The 25,536-nt window shown below is 42.5% G+C and overlaps 1 protein-coding gene across 8 annotated transcripts in view; it reads left to right on the forward strand.

Annotated features, from left to right (window-relative positions):
- The window catches only part of Pdzd2 (PDZ domain containing 2), a 362,844-nt gene that overhangs the window by 241,186 nt on the left and 96,122 nt on the right, over positions 1–25,536 (forward strand). For 7 of the 8 annotated variants that reach the window (XM_070040968.1, XM_070040972.1, XM_070040971.1 and 4 more), the window contains 2 exons: positions 13,420–13,921; positions 23,861–24,003. In XM_070040968.1, coding sequence (XP_069897069.1) covers positions 13,420–13,921; positions 23,861–24,003 — 645 coding nt within the window. The remainder of the gene's footprint in view (positions 1–13,419; positions 13,922–23,860; positions 24,004–25,536) is intronic. The other variant, XM_070040973.1, reaches the window with a different exon arrangement.

A 25,536-nucleotide genomic window follows, 5' to 3' on the forward strand; every position in this document is an offset into this window, starting at 1 on the left:
CCATTATTCCATTCATCCTTCCAGCAACCCTGTAGATAGATAAGACCGAGGAATTAATAGCTAGATAGACAACTTGGAGATTTAAGTATTAAGTGCCTTGCTCAAGGTCTCAAGGAGTATTGCTGAGGCCTGAGCCAAAGGTCATCTTGCTCCAAATAGTTGATATTCAGATGAATTTTCATAAAGCTCTTTAGGAATAAATTAGAGTCTCAATCAGAAGGAGCCTTTGCTGTTGGGTTTTCCTACTACCAAGCCAATTTTTTCCCAAGCCAACAAATTTAAAGGGAATTAGGGTGCATGCCATTCATCTTATTTCTCCACTGCCTGCAAGGATGTGGGGGTGGGGCAGGGAGGAGAATCGCTTCTGCACCATTGATGGTAATGTAGATTAGTGCAGCCCCTGTGGAAACCAATGTGAAGCTTCCTTTCAAAAACTAAAATAAGCCAGTAGTTCAAAGTAGCCTTTAATACTAACTACTGAGGAGGCTGAGATCTGAGGGTGGAGGTTAAGACTCGAGGATTGTGGTTCAAAGCCATTCTTTGTTTTTAGGATAGGGTTTCAAGCCAGGCTTTGTGTGCACACCTTACACAGCCGTGGGCCAGGAGTTGGTTCTGAGCGTGTGGCCTTGACTGAAGAGCTGAGGTGGACCCCAAGGGAGTTCACATCTGTAAGTCATGAGCGAGCCACACTCATCACCAAAGGGCAGCAAGGCCTACGTGAAGAGCTCTGTGGGCTCTGGCCCACATAGCTCAGGCAGCTTGCCTACCCCTCCCTTGTTCTGATTTCTGTGGCTCATGACCACCTGATAGCACGTTGCCTTTCCCAGGAACAGTGAATATGGGGTTTAGGCACTCCTTGCTGACAGGGGAGGTCTGGCCATACTCGTAACAAAGGGCCCCTCACTGTAGAGGGAGAGGTCCTTATACATCTTGAGAAGGGCCCCAGGAGGCCGGCAATGAAGGAAGCAAGGGACGGAGATGACCAGCATTGCAGAATATCCTGTTTGCCATTTTATGTGGCCATGATTGGCCTGTGAGTTTGGGAGCAGGTTGGCTCCTTAGTGCTCTGATTCTGGGTAGTCTTGAGTAAGTATTGTGTCCATTTCTCTAGCATTCCTAGGGAGGGGGTGCATGTTTAGTTAGAACTGAGAAATGGAGTGAAATGATTGGCCATTTCCACCCGCACCATGAGAAACCTCTGTACCTCCTCCATGCTTTGTGGACCTGCCTGGAAATTTTCTCTATGGCTATATTCTTCTGGGTGTCAGACATATTTTAGATGGAACACACCAATAAACAGGATTCCTTGTGGTTCTAAGGTGATTCTTGAAGTCAAGGCCCTTGTTCTGATACAACAGGCTGCCTTGGGGTGGGCCTCTGCCTTGGATCCCATGGTCATTTCCAGACAGATGAGGAGTTGAATCTCAGCTTCACTTTAACTAGCTCTCTGACCTTGAGCAAGTTCACCCCTGAGCTTTGATTTTTCCCAGCTGTCATTACATTGACCTCAGGAGGACTGTTCCAGATTGAAATGAGCCGCGGTACCCTGCACAGCACTGCAAGGAATATAGTTACAACTATGCAATCTAAGCTATGTGGGTACTTATCATCATTTATTATAAAACTCACATTAGTTTGGGGAACTTTTAACATAAACACACCATTAAAAGCAAGGTTTTCATTTTCAGTTACATGTTGTAATTTAAGGTTTCTTTAATGCTTTGCTTGCAAATTCTTAAAAATCCTAATAGAGAAATGCTTCTGCAATTTCCTTATCTGAACAAAATTTAGAATGAGTGGTGGTGCAGAAAGCTGACAGGTACTCAGCCACAGAACATTTACAATTACAGACAGACACTTGGAAACTGCACTAATCAGAAACCAAGGTTTCCCTGTTCTGTCCACATCGGGAAAGTCATGTTTTATCTGTTTTCCTAGGCCAGCATTCTGTTGATTTGGCTTTCTTGTAATCAAAGTAAACGAAGAAGAGTCCTAGAAGATCTGAGGAAGGATGAACTATGGGGAAATTGCCTACTCTTTCCTCTCGCTTCTTAGAGGCACCCTTTGCTAGGGTGCCTCTAAGGAAATTCACAAAACTCAGCAATTAAGCCAAGCACTGATGGCTGATGCTTATAATCAGCCTCTCAGGAAGCTAAGATCTGAGGGTCAAAGTTCAAAGAGAGCCTGGGCAGAAAAAGCTCCTGGGAGACTCATCTCCAGCTAACTACAAAAAGCCCAAAGTGGAGCTATAGATCAACTGGTAGAGCACCAGCCTTCAGTAATAACTCTTACGAAATAGTTTCATACCTAGGTTGAGTTCAGATCTTAGTAGCACATAGACACACACACACACACACACACACACACACACACACACACACACACACACACACACACACACACACACACACACACACACACACACACACACACACACACACACACACACACACACACACACACACACACACACACACAATTTAGCAATTAGACTGCATGTACCTTACTAGATTAGGGGACCAGTCCAGCTCAGCCATGCCTACCAGAGAACAAGAAAAAAAAAAGTAAACATTGAAAAAAATAACAAAAAGAAACAAAAAAATACACAATCTTCAGTATGCCATCTAGAAGGGATTGGAATAGTGCGTGGCACTAGCCAGAACTGCTGAGGTGAAGCCAGCCACCTTGCAATTTCTTTTAATAGCTTTTCTCTGCTGACTCCAAACTAGAGAAAGTGATTCAAAGAAAGAAGCCCACTCTTGGACCGAAGTTGTTTTGACATAAGTGAAACCAGCCTTGGCACAAGGTGGGAACGGGCTTCAGCCAAGCCAGTGGGACCAACCCTGGAAGGATTGAGGGGAGCTGAGGAAATTGTTTCAAGATGGAGCTGGATCCACTTGAAAGTCAGGAGACTGGAGGGCACAGACGTTTCGTCAATGTCTGAGAACCATCGGGTGCCCTCTGAGGCACACACACCCACAGGAATCTCCTTGGTACAGCCACCTCTGCGGAAGGGAGAAGGATGGGACACTGGGTACTGCAAGGGCTTGAAGATTACACTGCTAGCCTGGAAGTGGCAGAAAAGGAGATGAGAATTCTAGTTCTCAGAGCTGCCAGATGCTTTTACCCTGGGGAATCATGGGAAATGTGGCAGGAACAGGACGCGGCTCAGTCTAGGGGTCATTGTGAATGTCCTTCAGGTTTAGTGGCTCTAAATCTGCAACATAAATTGGACATAATCCTTAGGATCTTGCCAAGCTTCGGCCATCTTAGGTATCGATAGTAGTCTCATGCAAGGTAAGCCCAAGGGCAGCAACCTATGTGGGAAAGCACGGGGCATCCCATAGGCAGGGTGCCTGTGGGGAGGGAGAGCTGGACCTCAGGCTAGATTCTAGTCAGACAGCAACGGTGCCTTGGATGTTGCACTTCTCAGTCCTATCCAGTCTTCCTTCCCTAAGATGCCAGTCACAGCCGACACCCTCATGCTGTGAAATTAGGTGACTTTGTCGGGTCCAAAAGAGAGGGCATGGGGGAAGTGTGGAAGCTTGCTAGCACCTGATCCTACTAGAGGAAGAACATGAGACATTTGAACAAAAAGAACATGGAATGAGTTGGCATGAATACATGGTTGGTGCGTCGATTCGCTTGCAATATTTGGATCTCCCTCAAAATTCATATGCTGAACTTGTTCCCTAATGGCTGGTGTCTGGAGGTGCGTCCTCGGGAAGATGGTGAGGTTGTGGGGGTGGTGTCCTCAGGAATGGAATTGGTGCCTTTATAAAAGATGCTCCAGAGAACGTCTTTGCCCCGTCTACCATATGCGGTTTTGGAGAGGAAGTGGGATGTGTATGAATCCAGAAGCAAGCTCTCAACAGATGCCTGATCTTGGCCATCTCGGCCTCTACAACTGTGACTTGTTTATAAGTGACTCAGTCTATGGCAATGTTTCCTAGCAGCTGAGACGACAACAGATATGTATTCTATACTATGATGAGATTAGTGTGACGTTTGGATTTCTCCCCTCTCCTCCCTCCCTTTTTTTTTTTTTTTTTTTTTTTGTCAGTAGGGGATTAAACTCGGGGCCTTGCTACAAGGTCACAAGGAGAAAAAAAAAAAATAAAGTAAAATGAGTCCCCCTAGCACATAGTCTGATGCTCACCAATTCCCTAAGGAGGAGAGAGTGACTCATTCAAGTGTAGTAAAGTTTCACTTTACTAGCACCCCATCTCCGCTTGCCCTCAAAAACTGGGGAAATGTGGCCAGTATCAGGACAAGTTGGTAAAACCATGTGGCCAGAGTTGTAATTTGATTCTGTACGGACTGCAAGTTGATCTCAAAACAAAACTATGGTCCACTCAGAGTAATTGAGTCAAAATGAAATCATTTGAAAATGGAAGCCTAAAGATTCTCTTTTCAGACCCATTATGTCTTAGGAGATCCATTTTCATTGTTGACCAGGCTTTTTCTACTTAGGTTGGCTGCCAAATTTGTATCTCCAAAAGGCAAATAAGTGCTTTGAAAGGTTTTTATTGATTCGCGCAGAAAAACCTTTGAGGAAAACAGAGCCTTCTTTTGCTCACTGCTATGTGATAGAAAGGGCCATCCTTCCATGTCTTCCCTGTTGAAGTTTATTGAAGTCCCCTGGAGTAAAAAAGGTGCCATGTTTCATAGCATTAGAGGTAATTTGCCATCAGAACTGTAAATATAAACTAACCTTGTTAGAGATGTGAATTATCAAGATAAATATGAAAACCAGTGGCACCTTGTTGCAAGGAATCAAAATAATTTTTCCATTGACCCTGTGACTCAGCTGCTTTTTATCCAGGGTTCCCCTACAGCACCCCTATCCAGAAGCTCAGAGCAGGAAACAGAAAGGCTCAGTTCTGCTTTAGTATAGCCTATCCAATGGTTGCAGGTATGAGTTTTATCAGGGAAAGGGTAGAAGAGTTTGTACTTAATGTTGATGGACATAAACGTAGCTGTCATCAGTGTTGTAGACTCACAGGGAAAACACATGCTTCATTTTTTATCCCTCCTACTATAATTCTCTCTCTGTTGACTCTACCTTAAGAAATAATGAAGGCCAGGATACATATATCATATGCCTATATGGTATGCCTGTATCACAAAGAAACCCCTTTATACACTAATATATATACATTTAAAATGATATAAAATTTTTATTGTTATTATTAAGTAGTTGCAAGAAGGGGTTGCACTTCCATAAATTAGGTTATGAGTACAGTGCTACTTGACAATGTCACCCTTTTCTTCTTTGTCTGCCATTTTCTCTCTCCTGTCCCTAACCACAAGTTATGTGGTTTACACTGAATAAAATGTAATAATGTAATTACAAGTTACATAGTATACATTGAATAGAATGACTGAAAAAATAAATTTGTGAAGGGGACGTATATACTTTCTTGGCTTTAAAATAAACATTTTTATTTCTAGCTACAATACTAAAATATTGACCTCATTGTATAAGTTTGATGTTGGAAACAAGACCAAATATAAACTGAGTTATTTTGTGCATTACCCTGCTGTATGTCAGTAAGTTCATTTTTACCTTACTAGTGATCTGTAAAGTTAGTCTACTATAGTTTCATGGATTCTGGAGGAAGTTTTGTGGGTCAGAAATCAAAGACAAGTTTATTATTCACATGGAGTATAGTATGTGGTCCCATTTTTTGAGCTTTTACTCACTCAAGTCTCCCTCAGCCTGAGAATATTAAATGGAAATTCAAGAGGTAATCCGTAGATGTTAAATTGTATACCATTGCGAGTAGCATAGTGAAATCTTACACCATCCTTCTCAGAACATGTCATCCCATGATCCAGTGTTTATATCCTGTGCATACTTCTCATCTGCTATTCATAGATAGGTATGATTTAAATATATGATTTAAATGCTATCTGATGTCAGTTAACGTGTGTGTGTGTGTGTGTGTGTGTGTGTGTGTGTGTGTGTGTGTGTGTGTGTGTGTGTGTGTGTGTGTGTGTGTGTGTGTGTGTGTGCTGGTTGTAAATATACGCTCCTGGGAGGGGGAGTCACAAGCACACAGAAAAGGGAGGCTGCTCCCCCATTAACACAACAGGCCCCACCCCTCTAATCTGATTGGTTGAGCTTATATTCACAATCTGCTTGTGATTAGTTAATTTGAATAGAATAGAATTATTTACACAAGGTAACTTTTTTTTCTTTCTTTGATTAGAGGCCTGAACTCTGGGCCTGGGCACTGTCCCTCAGCTCTTTAGCTCAAGGCTAGCACTCTACCACTTTAGCCATAGCACCACTTCCAGCTTTTTTCTGCTTATATAGTGCTGAGGAATCGAACCCAGGGCCTCATATGTGCAAGGCAAGCACTCCATCACTGAGCCAACTTCCCAGCCCTGACTTTAAAATAAGATTATCAGTACAGAAGTAATCTCAAAATATACCCTAACTCCCTTTTTTTTCTAGAACAATCTGAGGTATGTCTTAATTCTGTCTTGAAAAGAAACCAACTTAAGACACAACCTTACATTTCAAAAATCCTTCCTTATCCCAGAGCAGTTCTTTTCCTTAACAAGAGTCCAGCCACCTAGCCAAAGCAGGAACTGTTAAGCCACCCACTTGGATAGAAAAGACCACTGGGTACTGTCCCTGAGCTTTTGTGCTCAAGTGCTCACCACTTGAACCACAGCTCCACCTTTTTTTTTTTTTTTTTAGGTTTTTTTTCGGGGTGGGGGGGAGGTTAATTAGAGATCAGCGTTTCACCGACTTTGCTGCCTAGGCTAGCTTCATTGAGCCACAGTGTCACTTCTGGCTTTTTCTGCTTATGTGGTGCTGAGGAATCAAACCCAGGACCTCATGCATGCCAGGCAAGCGCTCTACCATGAAGCCACATTCCAGCCCCTGGTTTAGTTATCTTGAGAGCTGACTATTATTACTTTGCATCTACCCTTGTGTTCTCTCTCTTCTTGTGCCCAGTTGCCCTTCCACTTTCTGGGGCTTTTGTTTGTGTGTACAGGTCTTGCTAGCTACCCCAGGCTCTCCTTGAAGTTCCCATCTCCCCGCCAGTGCCTCAGAATGAGTGCTGGGATTACAGGTGTGCACCACTCAGCTTCCTGTCATGAGTTAAAGTTGTATAGGACCCTTGCCAGATGTGACCTTCTCAACTGGAACTTCCCAACCTCTAGAATCATGAACCAAAAGAACTATCTTTAAAATAAATTACCCAGGCTTATATTCTCTCACAGCAGACTAAGATATACTAACTTGGGAGTTTAATGTAAAGATTCTAAATCTGGGTAAGAATTCCACTGAACAGAAGGAAAGGGGGTTAGATGTATGCATTAGCCAGAAGATGCTATAAAATGTAAGTAAATCATTTAAATACAGATGGAGAGAGAATATAAAACAGTTGGGTTTACAGTGATGCTAAGAAAATTACTCTACTGGAAAGTCTCTTTGATCACCAGCTTGCTAGTGTCCATCATTCATCATTCTTCTTTGTCTTTGGGATGACCTTACAAAATTCAGAGTCCAGGAAGGAATAAAACAACCTGTCCTACAGTTCCTGTAAGGTGTCAAGTTCTTATTTATTGCTAGGAAGCCAAGAGAGGACAGGGAGATGGTGTTAACTGCAGATAAACTCTTGGCTTTGTAGTTTTGCCAAGAATGGACCCTGAAGAAGTAGTAAAATACTGGCTCAATCCCTGGCACCTTCAAAGGTTCTGGAGGATTCCATGAGATTGCAGATGGGAAAGATATTTAAGATCTTGAACTTCACTCAATAGGCCAGCCTTTGCATATAGCAAATGACTGTGCATCTGACTCTCCAGGCTAAATCTTTCTTCCATTTGATGATAAGTATCTAAGAGGCCTGTGTTAGTCCTCTTTTCATCACTGTGACAAATATCTGAGGTAAATCAGCTTAAAAGGGGGGAAGCTTTATTTGGCTGGCAGTTTTGGAGGATTTGGTCTATCGTTGCCTAGACATACTGACCGTGGGCCTAGAGTGGCATAATGGCAAAGGTTTGTGGTATAGGAACTCACTCAACTCATGGCACGGACGCAAAAAGAGAAGAAAGGTCAGACTGCCAATATCTCCTTCAAAGACACACCCTCAATAGCATCACAACTTCCCTTTAGTAGACCTTGCATTGTATACATTCTTATGCATTCCATCTCCTAGCAGTGCCACAGGCTGGCAACCAAGTCTATGGGGGACATCAAAACCATAGAAAACCCTAAGACAACTCAGACATAAAATAAATATTTCCATTTTTCTTTTATGTTCTATCCTTGGGATTAGATCCATCCTATTGGGATGGTCTGCGCCTCCTATTCCTAGAGCTCTGTCTGGGAAACTGGCAATCATGAATATTAGAATGCATATGTAACATAGAGATCAGCCATTTAAGGTTTACTTCATATACAAGGAAACCAAAGTGCATAGTTGAGGATGGCTTGAAAAGCAGAAGTGCACAGTGGGCGTCACACAGAGTTTGGAAGGCAATTGAATTACACCTGTCACTTAGTAGCTATATGACCTTGAGCAAGCTAACTGATATTTCTTTTTCTTTTTTCTGTTTTGGTTGCTCATGGGGCTTGAACTCTGGGCCTGAGCACTGTCCCTCAGCTCTCAGATGTAAGCTAGTACTCTACCACTTGAGCCACAGCATCACTTCCAGTTTCCTGGTGGTTAATTGGAGATAAGTATCTCATAGACTTTCTTGTCTGGACTGGCTTAGAACTGCGGTCCTCAGATCTCAGCCTCCTGAGTAGCTAGGATTACAGGCGTGAGCCACTGACACCTGGTGCTAACTAATATTTTTAGCTGCAGTTTTTTCTGAGAGAGTTCTCAGGGAAATAGTATCTATAAAGAACCTACCCAAAGGATGAACTCAAAACCTGCTCAGGATTATAATTCTAGCTACTACTTTAAAAAATGAGACATTGCCAGGTGCTGGTGGCTCATGCCTATAATCCTAGTTACTCAGGAGGCTGAGATCTGAGGATCACAGTTTGAAGACAGCCCAGGGAGGAAAGTCTGTAAGACTTTTATCTCCACCAAACTACCTAAAAAGCTGAAAGTGGAGCTGTGGCTCAAGTGGTAAAATGCTCGTCTTGAGCAAAAAGCTCAGGGACAATGCCTTAGACCCTGAGTTCAAGCACCAAGACCAACACCAAAAAGAAAAGACAAAGTTCAAACCATGGTTGGATAAGTAACCTCTAGAAACCATGTGTTAAAAGATGGCACTACCCAGCCCATGGCACTGTTGGGAAATGGTGGAACCTTCAGGGTAGAATCTAATGGGAGGTCTTCTAGCCATTGGGACTCCAATGTATCTTCTCTCCTTCACATCCCAGCCATAGGTGAATGGGTTTGCCATGCACTGCCGCCACAAGGTGCTGTCTTGCCACAGGCCCAAAAGCAACCATGCCAACCAGTCATTGGTTGAAACCTCCAAAGCTGAGAGCCAAAATGTGCTTTTGTGCACTAGAAGCTGATTATATTAATATTCGTGACAGTAGTGGAAAGCTAACACAATTCCTGTAAAATTTATTCTAATACAATGTATAATTCAATGAGTTTGATTATGTGCATGATGCTATGCAACCATCACAACTAGTTAATCCCAGAACATTTTTCTGAGTGCCCCCCCAACCCTTCACCTTCCCAGTCTTCTACCTGTTGGTCCCAATTCTCATTAGCTTCTAGAAGCCACTAATTGTTCTATGTATTTGCCTACTCTGGCTATGTTATATAAATGGGATTATACAACATATGGAATTCCGTGGTCTGGCTTCTTTCACTTAGCATAATGTTCCAAGTTTCACCTGTATTACAGCATGTAATTCATTTTTATTGTTGAATAATACTCCGTTATAACGATAAGACACCATCTGTTTATTTATCAGTGAATGGAAATCTTTTGTGATTGCCATTACATGGTTGGGCCCAACCCAGAATGAGAGCTGGGATGTCCAACTTTCCACCTGGTTCTGTTTTTACTCTCCCGTATTGTATTTTATAACATCTGAGCCTATATATTCTTTTAAATAGTAGTTATTTGTCAAAAATCAATTTTGCTACCTCACTTTAGGATTTTATACCTTTACAATCCAAAGAAATGAAATCTAAACCAGGTGCTGGTGGCTCACACCTGTAATCCTACCTACTCAGGAAGCTGAGATCTGAGTATCACAGTTCAAAGCCAGCCCAGGCAGGAGTCCGTGAGACTCTTATCTCCAATAAACTATACAGAAACAGCTGGACATAGAGCTTGCTCAAGTGGTAGAGTGCTAACCTTGAACATAAAGAAGCACAGTCAGAGATAGCACCAGGACTCTGAGTTCAAGCCCCAGGTCCAGTAAAAGGAAAGAAAGGGAAGGAAGGAAGGAAGGAAGGAAGGAAGGAAGGAAGGAAGGAAGGAAGGAAGGAAGGAAGGAAGGAGTGAGGGAGGGAAGGGAGGGAAGGGAGGAAGCAAGCAAGCAAAGAAAGAAAAATCTAAACTTGTGTGGAAAATTGTGCTAAAAGACAGAATTAATCTTAATTTTCTAGACTCTACTAGTGGTCTCCATCCTACAATGTTTCACAAAGTGTTCTGAGAGCTGTTGTACATTTTATTTACATATGTGTGTGTGTGTGTGTGTGTGTGTGTGTGTGTGAGAGAGAGAGAGAGAGAGAGAGAGAGAGAGAGAGAGAGAGAGAGAGAGTTCACATGCTCATACACCATGGCCCAGAATCAAGGTAAATTTTTATTAGGCTTGGTTGATGGTTGAATTTTCTTCTTTTTTTTTTTTGATTGTGATTAAGTGATTACATAATTTCTGGAAATTCACAGTATTGTGGAATAATGATTGAGTTTTCTTCTTGCTTGTTCACTTTTCTCTGTGGCAAAAATGGAGAATTATTCTCTCGTCTATCTAATAGTCACTGTCATTGCCCTGATCTGAACACTAGACATGAGGAATCTATGCCTTGGGCCAGAATCTGGTACTTTACAACTACAACTGATCATCAGTTCTTCCCTTTTCATCCTAAATGCAGGTCCAGGGTGAGGTGAGAGGACTCTGATGGCCTGTCCTCCTTCCCACGTTCTGAGGGCGCCAGCTCCCAGATCTGATTTTTCCTGGTACTGAGATCTCAGAGGGCATCTTAATGTCTGTTTACCCGCATCCCTCATCTCCTTAGAGTCAGCACTGTGCCTGGAGGGTGAACAGCTGACTTGGCGCACTCACTTACTGAAGACATAGGCAACATGGCTTCGGGCCTTCTATGTGGGAGTAAGACCAAAAGCAAGTGTGATTCGTGGGGCTCGAGTGTTGACACTCTTTGCTTGGGAACTAGTGATGTATAGCATGTGGCAAGATTCCAGTAATGAAGACATCTCCCTGGGTTCTTTCGAGACCTGTGCTTCTTTGTTTGGAAGGGCCAGTGTGGCCTGGTTTTCCAAATTCAGTCAAGTGTCCTGTTTGATGAAGCTTTCGTGACTTAGGCGTCTGAACACTGCCAGTTAATTCATTTGCTGTTCTATTAAGATCTTTGCTATTGTTGTTGTTTCCATTTCATGGAGTTTAATTTACAGCAGCTCTCACGCATCACACTTCATATACATCATCTCATTTCTACTACCTCCTGCTTCTCAGGATTTGCCAGGCCTTAACTCCCTAAGAAGCCACTGAGCCTGACCCTGTCTTCTCATGCTGATTATCCTCTACAGCTCCCACGGTTCAGATTGACACAGTTCCTATCCTGTCCATTTGTTTCCTTCTCTGTCAGCATTCCTCTTAATATGGTGCCTACACTGGTGGTGACAGCCTACATGTGCAGTGAACAGCCCAGACTAGCACCTTCCCCGAGAACAAGCCTGGCACCCATTCTGTGCAGCCTACAGGAACTGGAGCTTTCTTAGGCAGGAGCTCCTGATCACCAGCCAGCTCCCTGCTCCCACTTAGTGCATCTTTTTTAGCTTAGCCTCTGAGAAACAGAAGTTTCTATTATTCTGTTGGGGTTTTTAAAAAATTGTAAACACAGAGCTTCGGGTCTCCTCCAATCTATTTAGTCTATTCTTTACCTCGGGAACATGTAGAATTGTTTTATTGGCAATATATGGGTGTGATCATTCTGATGCAAGTTATTGAGGAAGTAGAGAAAATTTTTCTGGTTTGACCTCTCTGCCTCTTTCAAATCTATTCTGTCCACTGACATGTAATTATATGTGTTTATGAAACGCAGTATGGTATTTCAGTGTATGTGTATAATGTGTAGTGATCAGATCAGAATAATCAGCATCATCTAAGATATTTATCATTTCTTTGTGTTGAGAACATCTAAAATTAAATTCTCTCTACTAGCTATTTAGAAATCTAAAATACTTACCCTCCTGTACTACAAAACAGTACAGTTCTTGTTAGAACTGTAGCTCAATAGTAGAGCCCTTGTCTAGCATACATAAGGCATTGGATTCAATGCCCCAGAGCTGGGGGGAGGGACTTGGACATGGTGGCTAATGTCTATAATTCTGGCTTCTTGGGGAGGAGATACAAGGACTAAGGTTCAGGGCTAGCCTGGGCAAAAGGAGATAGCAAGGCCATGTTTCAGAGTCCTTGCAAGCCAAGTATGATGGCCTACAACTGTAGCTTCAGCTACATAGGAGTTATAGGCAGAGAGATCCTGGTCCAAGGCCATGCACAAAGCATGAGACCCTACCTGAAAAATAACTAAAAAAGATTGTCTGGTGGTAGCATTCAAGCAATAAAGCACCTGCCTGACAAGTGCAAACCCCTGAGTTCAGATCCCACCATCATCAGAGAGAGAGAGAGAGAGAGAATTTATATTTTATTTTATTACTTATTTATTGTCTGTCCTGGGGCTTGAACTCTGGGCTTGGGCTCTGTCCCTCTGCTCTACAGCTCAAGGCAAGTGCTCTACCGCTTGAGCCATAGCACCACTTCAGGTTTTCTGATGGTTTGTTGGAGATAAGAGACTCACAAACTTTCTTGCCTGGGCTGGCTTTGAACCGCAATTCTCAGATCTCAGCCTCCTGAGTAGCTAGGATGACAGGCGTGAGCCACCGGCGCCTGGTGAGAATTTTATATTTTAATGATTGGTAGAAGTGGCTCTGTTGCTAGAAAAATCTTATGCTGATTCCGTGTCATAGAAGATACAAATTAGTAATTTCTAGTTCATAGTAACATTGTCTTACTTGGGGAAGGTTGGGGTTATTTTAGCAGCAACAAATTACACAGATCACAAGTAGGAGCTGTGTTTTGAGCTTTCTAGAAAGCCTAAGTACCTCATTCCATTGGCCAGGTCATCAGCCACTGGCTCCTGGGGTCAGAGGGGTGGGGAGCAGTGGGTGCTACTTGTCCAGGAAGGGTGTTGGCGGCTCTAATTGGCAGTCGTCTCTCTCTCTCTGCTGCAGTTACCTGGCTGAGCAGTGCTGGAATGGCGGCTTCATCTACCTGATCATGCTGCGGCGCTTCAAGCACAAAGCCCATCCTACTTACAATGGCCACAGCAGCAACAGCTCTGAAGCAGGCGACATACCTACCTTGGAGCTGGGTGACCAAACTTCAAAAAAGGGGAAAAGAACAAGAAAGTTTGGAGTCATTTCCAGACCTCCTAGCAACAAGGTCCCAGAAGAGCCTAAGAGCAGCGCTGGCAGTGAGTTGGCCGGTGACCCCAGCTCTGAGCAGGAGAAATGTACGGACCCTGAACTTGGAAGCGGGCATGGCTTGGAGCTGGAAAATGGCCCACATTCTCTCAAGGAGGTGACTGGGTCTCATGTAGAAAAGACAGAGGCGGACAGAGGAGCAGAGAATAGAGTTCCAAAGACAGATGCACCTCTGGCCACCAGCAATGACAAACGCCGCTTCTCAAAAGCTGGCAAGACGGACTGCCAATCAAGTGACTGCCTGGCACGGGTAAGGTTTGGTTCACTTACACATAATCGATTTTAAAGGAAATTTTGTTTGCAGTTACTTTTCAAGTTTAGAAAACCCCTAAGATACTCAGAAACCAAAAAACCGACCAAGAGAAATGATCAGGAAGAGCCGCTTCTACCAATCATTGAACTCAGGGCCTGGCTCACATGGTAGAGCACCTGCCTTGCAAGCAGGAGATCGTAAGTTCAAACTCCAGTATGACCAGAGATGGGGTAGGGAAGGAAGATAGCAATAACAAGAAAAAGGTTTGTGATTTTTTTTGGGGGGAGGGTCCGCTCATGGGGCCTGAACTCAGCCTGGGTGCTGTCCCTCAGCTCTTCAGCTCAAGGCTAGTACTCTACCACTTGAGTCACAGCACCACTTCCAGCTTTTTTCTTTTTTTGCTTATGTGGTGCTGAGGAATCGAACCCAGGGCCTCATGCATTCAAGGCAAGTGCTCTACCACTGAGCCACTTTCCCAGCCCCAAGGTTTGTGATTTTATTCTACTTACATAAGGAGCTAGCCAAGTGATCAGAAGGGGAAAAGTTCAGGCTTGCTGTTGTAAAATTTGTATCATACCGGGGTGCTGGTGGCTCACACCTGTAATCCTAACTACTCAGGAGACTGAGAACTGAGGATCAAGGTTCAAAGCCAGCCCAGGCAGGAAAGTCCATGAGATGCGTATCTCCAATAAACCACTCAGAAAACCAGATGTGGTGCTGTGGTTCAAGTGATAGAGTGCTAGCCTTGAGTTGAAAGAGCTGAGAGACAGCGCCCAGACCCAGAGCTCAAGCCCCACAACAGACAAAAAAAAAAAGTACCATAAATGCTGCAGATAAAGTACTTGAGCTGCCTCTTTAATCCTCACTGTGGACACAGTGCAACTACTACTTCAAGGCCAAGAATTCGGGCTGGCACTGGACAGCCCAAACATCCCAGCTTCAGTGTCACACAGGAAGAGTCCACCAGACAAAGAAGCAGCTGCTTTTGTTTGTATCTGTTCAAAACCAGTACTACTTTTTATTTATTTATTGAGATAAGAATTTCACATGGGCTGGCAAGGTGGCTCAGTGGTAGAGCTCTTGCCTTGCATGCCTGAGGCCCTGGGTTCGATTCCTCAGCACTACATAAGCAAAAAGAAAAAAAGCCGGAAGTGGTGCTGTGGCTCAAGTGGTAGAGCGCTAGCCTTGAGCTGAAGAGCTGAGGGACAGCGCCCAGGCCCAGAGTTCAGGCCCCACAACTGGACCCCCCCCCAAAAAAAAAAAAAAGAATTTCACAGACTTTCCTTCCTGGGCTGGCTTTGAACCTTGATCTTCAGATCTCAACCTCCTGAGTAACTAAGATTATAGGCATGAGCCACCAGCACCCTGCACCAGTGCTATTTTTATGAGATTATGTCATTGCATTGGTAAATTCCAGTGAAGTCTAGAACCTTCGCAGAAACCTCTGGTACTGTGGAATCCATCTGTGATGGTCAAGATTGGTCTAAAGGTAAATGGATGCGAGATATTCTTATTAGTGATGGTAAGCTTCTTGCCTCAAATTATCTTCCCTGGGTTAACTAACATTCTTTTATATTTCTTTAGGATAAGTATGCTTGTGCTAAGAATCCTCTTGGCAGATACTTCTTTGGTCCTTTTAAGGAAATAGTAGGGAAATAGTAGGTGGGTGCTGATTGGTTTCCTCTCTGGTTCAGGAGACTCCCTTTCTAAGGATGAAATAGAACATTGAAAAGGTGGGAAATAGCCATAAGCATATCATGTTCAGCTTGGCCTCCTGGGGAAAGATGCCCTGGGAATGAATGTAATTTCTTGTAGGACTATTGGATGCAGTTGTTTCTGTAATGTTAGCTAATCTGTGATAGGCTAGAAGAATCAAAATAACCTCTCTCACAAGGGACTATGTTGTTTCAGAATACACCATTTAGCAGAGACTACAGTAACTGGATATTAGATTGTGAATTTGCAGAAAGCCTAAAGTGAAAAAATACAAAACATAAGAAATATTAACGTCCCTACTCTCAAAGGTTATGGGCACCAGAGGAGGTTGAATCTTACATACAAACCAAAAAAATAGGCTTTGATTTTTTTTCCTAGGACACAGTAGAGATGGTTTGAAATTCTTTTAACAGAAGAAAAATAAAACTCTAAATTTCTCAGACAGTACCCACCTTCACTCACCATACTTGAAAGCAACAACAAAGAATTGAGTTTCTGGGTTAAACTGTACGAAGAATGAACATATGTGCGTTCCTTTATGTGACTTTTGTGCTCAATGCAAAATAGCCTAGAATTGTAAACGAGAGGGTAAAAAAAATCCCAAACTTTGGTTATTGCCTTTGGAACTATTATTTAAAGATCCATTCTTAGAGAAAGGAAAGACTTGCTGTCTGACGTTTGAATTCTCTATAACTGTTGATAATTCATAGAGCAATTACTGGCTCTGTGTTATACTTTGAGTGTTTATAAATGGGAATGGACCACAGACCTTCCCAGGTATGTATATTTCAATGCCGTCAACCCAGAACTAAATTCAGTAGATGGATTTGCTCATAGTTGGCAAGTAGTAGAACATTATGACATCTTCAACATCCTGGTGTCACCAAAAATAGGGAAACCATTGACAATATTTTGTTGTTGTTGGTGGTGGTGGTGGTGGTCATGGGGCTTGAACTCTGGGCCTGGGTGCTGTTCCTCAGCTCTTCAGCTCAAGGCTAGTGCTCTACCACTTGAACCACAGTGCCACTTCCAGTTTTCTGGTGGTTTATTGAGATAAGTCTTACAGACTTCCCTGCCCAGGCTGGCTTTGAACCTCGATCCTCAGATCTCAGCCTCCTGAGTTACTAGGATTATAAGCGTGAGCCACTGGCACCTGGCCACCATTGACAATCTTAAAAAGGTTGCCCAGGAGCCGGGCACCGGTGGCTCATGCCTGTATTCCAAGCTACTCAGGAGGCTGAGATCTGAGGATTGCTGTTTGAAGCCAACCCTAGCAGAAAAGTCTATGAGACTCTCATTTTCAGTTAACCCCCAGAAAACTGGAAGTGGAGCTGTGGTTCAAAGTAGTAGAGTGCTAGCCTTAAGCAATAAAGCTCAGGGACTGCACCCATACCCTGAGTTCAAGCCCCAATTAGAAAAAAAAAAAAAAAAGATTGCTTAGGTTCTTTGACTAAAGTGGATTTTTTTTTTCCTTCAAGATGGTTGAGACCCAGGTCATAATAAAAATAGAATTTACAGAGACACAGAAATTAGCTATTTGCCTCTTAAGTCATTGGGAGGAAAATTCCATTCTGGTTGAATAATAGAAGATTAAACATGTCAGTGTTGTTCCGTTTCTGCTTTATTAATGATTTAATATATCTACAAAGACTTAATAAATTAAACAAAAGATCTGTAATGCTTATTCAGACCCTTTTTGTTTGTCAGGTACTTCTTTTTCTTAGACTTAGTTGTTCTGAGAAGATAATACATTCAAATAAATCTTCAGATTTTGTTTTCCTGTTCTATTCTCCCTTAGCAAAGCAAGGGGAAATATACTTCCTTTTAACAAATACCTTGGTTTTTTAAATTATATGTTTGTGTAAAGTATAAAAATAAAGATAAACACACAAGAAATTTAAAAATTACAGTAGGCCCATCTTCTGAAGTATTAGAATTTCCTAGGTCGTATAGAAGCAATTTTAGAGATAAGCTCAGATACCTTACTAGCTTTTTAGCAAAGACCATTAATCATTCACAATGACAGTTTTGTTATATGTTGGCTTACATGCAGTGTAGATTTTGGTGATAATAAGTAGTAATAAACGAATATAACCAAGTGTAGTCCCATAGCAAAGGGACAATTCTACCATCTTCCAGGCTTACAAATCTATTCATGGCTGGTATGTTTATGTCTGTGGGCACATTTGAGGGCTTACCCCATAATTGTCATCCACCCTACCTGATGCTAGACCTTCCCCTGGTCCACCTCCAAAAATGTCACCAACGTACCCAAATCTTAACTCCTGTAGGTATTCCGTAGGTCTTTATTAGTAAAGACACCCAGGGACACCAAGCTTGGGGGATGGGACAAGGAGTTCTACCCTGGCTCTGTGACCTTCATGTAGCCATGTCTAGGCCTTTCTCACCTAGACTCTGAGTATTTTGGTTCAATGACTAAGAGAATTCCAGCTCTCACACTTTTTTCCCCACCTCTTACTGATCATTCTACATACAAAGGGATAAACAGAGTCTCAGAATAGTTTCCTAGCAAGAGCCAAAGCATCTACTGCAGTGAAATTCTAAATGGACGATGTGTCTTCTCACATTTGAGGCAAAGATGCTGCTGTGTAAAACATTATTTTGGATTCCAGCAGAAATGAGGTCATTTAACTGCTTCAAGACAAGCCCCTCAAATGCACCACCCATCTTAGTGAATAACTCCCCGAGCTGGCTTCAGTGCAGAGATGCACGTGTGAACTCACATTAGATGGTGGTTCACGGAGAAGGGTAACACTCTGACAAAATTAAGGCAGAACTCTGTAACATCCCATTTTTTGTGGTTTGGCTTTTTCTCAATAGGCTGACAATGTCTCTTACAGTTGTCCTTTAAGCCATATCTAATAAGATTTCTGTCTCGGTAGGGTCTGTCTCAGAACTCAGTTGTCTCTCCAACTAGATCAGCAGCCATGCGATGAATGCTGGAAAACACACAGGTGTCCCCTGTCTGTGGAATTTGTGCTTTTCTGAAGGACAGCTGTCCCTTCCTGATACAGCTATTAGAGTGGTGTGAGTAGTTCACTACATTCCAGGAGCATCCTCATTGAAATAACTCACAGATGATTTAATAAAGAGAAAATGTGTCCTCAATTGAGATCTCACACACACACACACACACACACACACACACACACACACACACACACACACACACACACACACACGTACTCTCACGCACACACTGGTGTCCCATCTGGATGAGCTTCTTGATATTAGTCTCAGAGACATCAAAGAACTATAAAATTCATGGATAAGCAATCTATACTTGTTAATTCTTCGATACTTTTGGAATTGGCTATGTAATAAGCTCTATTCTAGTTACCAGAGAACCCATTGGTAAATGAGATAGAGTTCCTGTCAGGTGGGATTTATAGCCTAGGAAGGAGCTAGACACATGAAACAAATAAACAAATTAATCAGAATGTCGGCTGGTGACAAGTACTATAAATGAACTAAACGAGAGCAAAGAGGAAGATGGCAGGACGGTGTTGTAGATAGGGGCAGCGGGCTATTGCACGTCAGCAGAGAAGGAATGCACTGAAGAGGTGTTTCAGTTAAGCCCGGATGTCAGAAAAGAGCAGCCCTGCAAAATCTTGGGGCAGAATGTTCTCAGAAAAGAATTACCAAAAGCAGCTTCAAGAGCCAGCAGGCTCTAGAGGCCATGGACAGCACCAGCTTGGGTGAGCAAGGACTTGGTTCTCAGTCCATCGGGAACTGTGGAAGCCGTCAGAGAACAAGCTGATTGTATCACGCCCTGTGCTTTTTAAGCATTCACCTTGGATGTTGAATGAAGAACAATGAACTGTAGGAGGTGAAGAATAAAAAGAGACTAGATCAGAGGCTATTGTGTTGACAAGAGTCCTGGTGGGGAAGAAAGTCATGGATACAGGACCTATTTTAGGAATGCTGTAAAATGTGGAGATCTCACATGGTTCAGCTATGGGAAATGAGATAGAAGGAGGGATCAAAGATCACTCATGGCTTTTGGCTTATTCCTCTGTAGTGTGATATGGAAAAACCAAGAATAGGAGGGAGAAGAATTCAGATTTAATCCTGCTGAGGTATGAGTTATATATACCCAAGTGGAATTGTAAGGTAGCTGTCTGCATACTGAGATATTTAAGTTAGCTTGTTCGCTTTTGGCCAGTACCCTTTAGCACTAAAAGCTTCAAAGGAGCACATTTAGTTTTTAATTGAATGTTGTTTTAGCCATATCTAACTAAATTTAATACTGATCATTGTGCAAGAAACAGATAAAATTTTCTTCTTGATGTCTGTCTTTCTTCATATTCCTCTGAACTTTTTTTTTTATTAGATGATGGAGAAATTCCAAGACAGGGAAATCTACGTTGATTCCTTTGAACACTTCTCTTATAATTCCTACTATATAGGAAAATCAGATAATTTCCCTATACAGCTATAGGGAAAAAATCATATTTTAGATAAAAGAGGAGGGAGGAGATAAAAGTGAAGAGGAGGCATAGAGGAGCAGAGGAGGAGGAGAGGAGGGAATGTTTTTTGACAAGTGCAATTGGCTCTGTGGACATAGTGGTGTGTACTTGTAGACCCAGCACTTGGGGGACCAAGACCAGAAGATCCTATCCCAGAATTCAAGACCAACCCAGAAAACATAGTCTATGTCTAAAAAAAAAAATAGGGGTCTATATTACAGACTGTCATTTCTACCCTCAGAAGCCATTTGTATTCATTAAGTAGGTGTTTTGTTAGATTTTTGATTGGCTGAATGTGTGTCGGGTTCTGGTACATGTGAACTATGTATGTGAATGCTGTTTGTGTAAGTTGTCTTTAACTCGTCTATATCTGAGGATTTCTATCTCCATGGGCATTGTTTTACAAGTTTCTTATCATAATTCTTACCTCTGCAAGCATTTAAAGCTAAGAAGGAATGTATCTGGTATTGTCACACCCTCTGCGAGCCATTCTTAGATGTTCAGCTTAACAAAAGATGACAGTAAGGGCCCAGCACTGTGGTTTTTGCCTGTAATCCTAGATTCTCAAGAGGCTGAGATCAGAGGATTGAGATTCAAAGCCAACCCAGACAGGAAAGTCATGAAACTCTTTCCTTCAATTAACCACCAAAAAGCCAGAAGTGGAGCTGTGGCTCAAATGGTAGAGCATTAGCCTTGCACAAAATAAAAGTTCAAAGACAGCACCTGAGTTCAAGCCCCCTGAGGAGCACACACGCATGCACATGCGTGTGCGTGCACACACACACACACACACACACACACAGAGAATGGTAAAGAGAAAAGAATGATGGTATAAGTCAGTAATTTGGCTCAAACCAAATGAATTTTCTTATTTCTGAACTCCAGTGGTGGACCCTGTTGCTTTTGGCAAAGAGATCTACAGCTTTTCTGTGCTGAGGAACAAAAGAGTCCTGTATCACCTGCTAGAACCCAGGAATCTTGGCATGGCATCTCTTCCATGAGAACACGAGTCAAGCCACTGTCCTGTCATGAAACCCAGGGAGGCAGAGGGGGCCTGTCCAGGATTTGCGTGTAGGAGACCAGCCAGCCAGGACAGCAGCTCTTCAGCACATCTTGATTTGTTCTTTCTGGGGGTATTTGCTAGGCCATTGACTCTCCCGTATTGAAGCTGCTGAGAGCTGCCATCTTGGCCAGATGCACCATTTCCCAGAGTGGCTTTTATGGAAGTCATGGAACTGTGAGAGACTCAAGGCCAGGAAGGGTGTTTCTGAATGGGGAAGGGAAAGGTGTTCCAGAGGTCAGAGGCAGCAACCCAAAAACCATGGAGTCCAGAGAGAGAGAGTTGGATAAAATAGCAATCACTGACAAGCTCATGAGCTACTGTGGTAAGCCAGTGACTTCTGAAGTTACGTTTGGCCAGACAGGTTACATTTGTCTGTGGTCAGCGGGTGGAGGAGACAATTGGCACCACTGGATGTGGCTGGAATCACGAGACCCCAGCGAGCATGCTGTTCTAGAAAAAGAGAGGGTGTCTGTCTGGTAATAATTTCCCCAGACATTCCTATTGCTGCACATCAGTGACTCCTCAACATCTGGCTTTTTTATGATTGCATAAAGTTTCATTTTAGTTTCTGACAGTGTGTTTCAGATTTTCTAAATGTTTCACATTCTTTTTCCTTTGCAAGCAACTTGAATGGGCAAATTGCCTATGTCTTGGGAGCTGATGGCTTTGTCTTATTAGATCTTCATGGCTGCATTGGATGGACCTTCATGATGGATGAGAAAAACAGATGGCTTTTGTTTTATGTCTGGATGAATATCTTGTGACCCATGCCATATATCTAGGACCAAAGAAAACGGCAGGGGTGAACCTAAAGTAACCTCCCCGCCCCATCACTTTTTGAAGTAATTTCTCTGACCAGCCTAAATCTCTAAAAGAATCCATTCATTTTACGTTGAACATGTTGTGTTCTTGGGAAGAAATAAGGATTTAAGTGGAAGATGAACCAGAGTAGAAAAGCCAACTAGTAACCAAATGGCTTCAAGACATTAATTAGCTGATTTTTTTTCCTATTTTATTTCATTTACTTTTATTGTTATTCTCAAGGTGATTACAGAAGGGTTACCATTTCATAAATCTGGTAATGAGTGCATTTCTGTTTGAGCAATATCACCCCTTCCTTCCAGCTTTCCCAGTTTTTCCTTTCCATCTTTGCCCACAAGTTGTATAGTCAATTTTCAATGTAGTGTCCAGTGAGCGCCACTGCGGCATTTGCTCACCATTTGTCCCACCATTTCTGTACCTTTCCTTACCCCCCCCCCCCCCCGCCAAAGACAGATCAACTAGTTGGGGTTTTGGAGTTTTTTGTCGGTTTTTATAGGAGTTGAAGCATATTTTGAATGTTATGAAAGAGCAGGCAGACAAATGGTGTTACCTGTTCTTTTCCCCCAGCAGTTGACATTCAGTTCATCGATTTCTGCTTTGATTTCTCCTACCAAAGATCTTATTTATGAGTTTTAGGACATTTGAAGTTGAACTTAGTGTTTTAATGTGTGTGTGTGTATGAGTGTGTGTGTGAGAGAGAGAGAGAAAGAGAGAGAGAGAGAGAGAGAGAAGTATCCTAATCTGAAAATCCAAAATGACCGAAAATCCAAAAATTATTGAGCCACTGACATGATGCCACAAGTGGAAACTTCCACGTCTGACCTTATGTGATGGGTCACAGACAAACGTTAGAAGCACTAGAAAGAGTGTATAAAATTGCCATCAGGGTTGGAAATGGAAGAGCACTCAGAAGGCTGAAAATAGTAAATTTGAGGCCATCTGGGATACATAGGGAGATGCTGTTTCATAAAAACAAAACAAAATGCCCTTCAGGCTGTGTATATATGTTACATATGAGACATAAATGAATTTCATGTTTGTGTTTGTAACATCCCCAAGATCAAATGCAAATGCAGATATTACAAAATCGGAAGTACTTCTGGTCCCAAGCATTTCCCGGAAGGGACACCCAAGCAGCAATGCATGATACCTGTGAGCATCTGTTACGTACCTTCTGGGTATTGTCATGCTGCTCCTTTTCCCATGAATGTGTCATTTACCCCTGACTGCAGACTTCAAAATATTAATGATGATTCCCTCTTTAAAGGCAAGGAAACCAGTATTTTGTATTAAAGTTATAAATGGCACAGCTTGCTTCAGACTAACTAGTCAAAGTCTCCTGGCGCCAAGACCTGAGCGTCCTTCCTTTCATCTTCTTTTATTAATTAGTAGCTATGCAGAAGTGGAAGGATCTCAGACTCAGTCATAGAGTCATATATACATAGAGGTACCGGGATCTGACAGAAGATGCTTCACCTAACAGGATTCTGGACTGTCCAGAATCGTAGCCATTCGCCACAGATAACTATTTGCTTAGTATTCAACAAAAGTGAATATTCTGACCCTCAATTGTTGGCAGCCATTTTCAACCACTACGCAAGCACCTAAGGCCAATGGCTCCAGATTGGATGGCACAACGGAACACTGCTATTAGTCTACTTTTTTCTTCTTGTTCGTGGGTCAGCACTTCCAGTCAGAGATGTTTGTTCAATCCATGAGACTTTGCTTGTCACGCGATCTGTGATGTCTGTTGATAGATTTGGACTGACGTAATAACTCTGCTCTCCAGTGTCAGTGCCATCACCCTCTCACATCCTTCATGCATGCTTACTTTTCTCTTCCAAGGAGGAAGTTGGCCGAATATGGAAGATGGAGCTGCTCAAAGAGGCAGATGGGCTGGGAATTCAGGTTAGTGGAGGCCGAGGATCAAAGCGCTCACCTCACGCTATCGTTGTCACCCAAGTGAAGGAAGGAGGTGCTGCTCACAGGTGACTAGATAATTCCCTTCCCCACCCCCTCTTATCTTCCTCCTACCTTTCCCTTGGGTGATGGGTACTTTCCTCTTCCCTGTGGTCAAAACCCTGGTAATTATAGTTCATAAAGTTTGTGTTGAGCACAAAAGGAAATCAGGCAAGAGCAATTCTAATTAAACCTATCTCTGAGCACAGGAAGTAGGTAATTGGGGAGTACACTACAGGAACGTCCCAGCCCTGGAGGAGATACTGGATTTCTGTCTAGTCTTAGATTTAAGCAAATGTTACTAATCCTAACTTTTAAGTTGCTAAGATGATACTATGACTTATTAAGAATTAGGTAAATTTTTAAACAATTAATATCATTATTTCTGAAGAATATGCCACTAAACATTGCCACATTCTTGACATTCTTAACTCCTTAAGACCAAGACTAATGACTTGGTTGGAAATGCTGCCACAGTTCACATTTGCCTGTCAAGTTTGTCAAGGTCTTGCACACACTTACACCTGTGTTAACAGGTGTTAACAGGTGTTAACACAGGTGTGAAAGGGAACAAAGCATTTTTCTCCATGGGCTCTCCTCTCTTATTTATTTATTTTTTTTGCCTTCCTTGGATGTGGTAGCCGTTCCTCTCTTATTTTTAATATGAACAATCATGTAAGTAGTAAGAAAGACAGTGTTTACTTACAGAATGTGAAAAAAAAGAAGGAAAGTCATTTTGAGTATGTAGGACACAGCTCAAAATGATCAGACATGCTCTTTGCCTTGCTAATTGCTTGTGAACACTGCTGCTTGCAAGGCATTATAGGTCACTTATGTATATTGCTTACCAGCACATACCTGGTCTATAGTCTATAGAAGGAGGAAGAATTTCACTGATGTAGGAGATGAATGTCTTTCGTGTAGTCTGGAATTTTTCCAGGCCAAGTACCCTGATTCTAAGAACAATAGACAAGCCAAAGTAGTATTGTCCTGCCCACGATCAAGAAGGGACTCAAAAGTATATCTTAAGTAGTATAGTTGAAAGAACTACATTTACATAGTTAGGCTAAAGAATGGAAAGCAGCTGGGCATTGGTGGCCTATAATCCTAGCTACTCAAATGGCTGAGATCTAAGGATTGTGGTTCAAAGCCAGCCTGGGCAGGAAAGTCTGTGAGACTCTTATCTTAGGTAGCAAAAAGCCAGAGGTAAAATTGTGACGCAAGAGGTAGAACACTAGCTTTGAGCAAAAAAAAGCTCAGGGACAGCACTCAGGCTGTACATCTAAGGTCCAGGACTGGCACCAAAAATAAAAAATGAAAGAATGGAAAACTTGGAAGACCAGCAGAAAAAATAGCAAAGTGTTTCCTGTTTTCAGTCCTCTTGGAAAGCAGGATGCTAATAACTAGAGATGTGATTAGCTCCAACTGTCAATTATCTAGGTGACAGTAATTATTAAAAGATTAAGACTTCAGATGGTTTTAGCCCAGCTGAGCATTATTAAACTTCCTGAATGACACGTGCCTTAAGGAACTCCCATCAGGTAGCCTTTCTTTCCCATTAT

This window comes from Dipodomys merriami, unplaced genomic scaffold, assembly GCF_024711535.1.
Source record: "Dipodomys merriami isolate MVZ:Mamm:240054 unplaced genomic scaffold, mDipMer1.0.p SCAF_30, whole genome shotgun sequence".
Lineage (NCBI taxonomy): Eukaryota > Metazoa > Chordata > Mammalia > Rodentia > Heteromyidae > Dipodomys > Dipodomys merriami.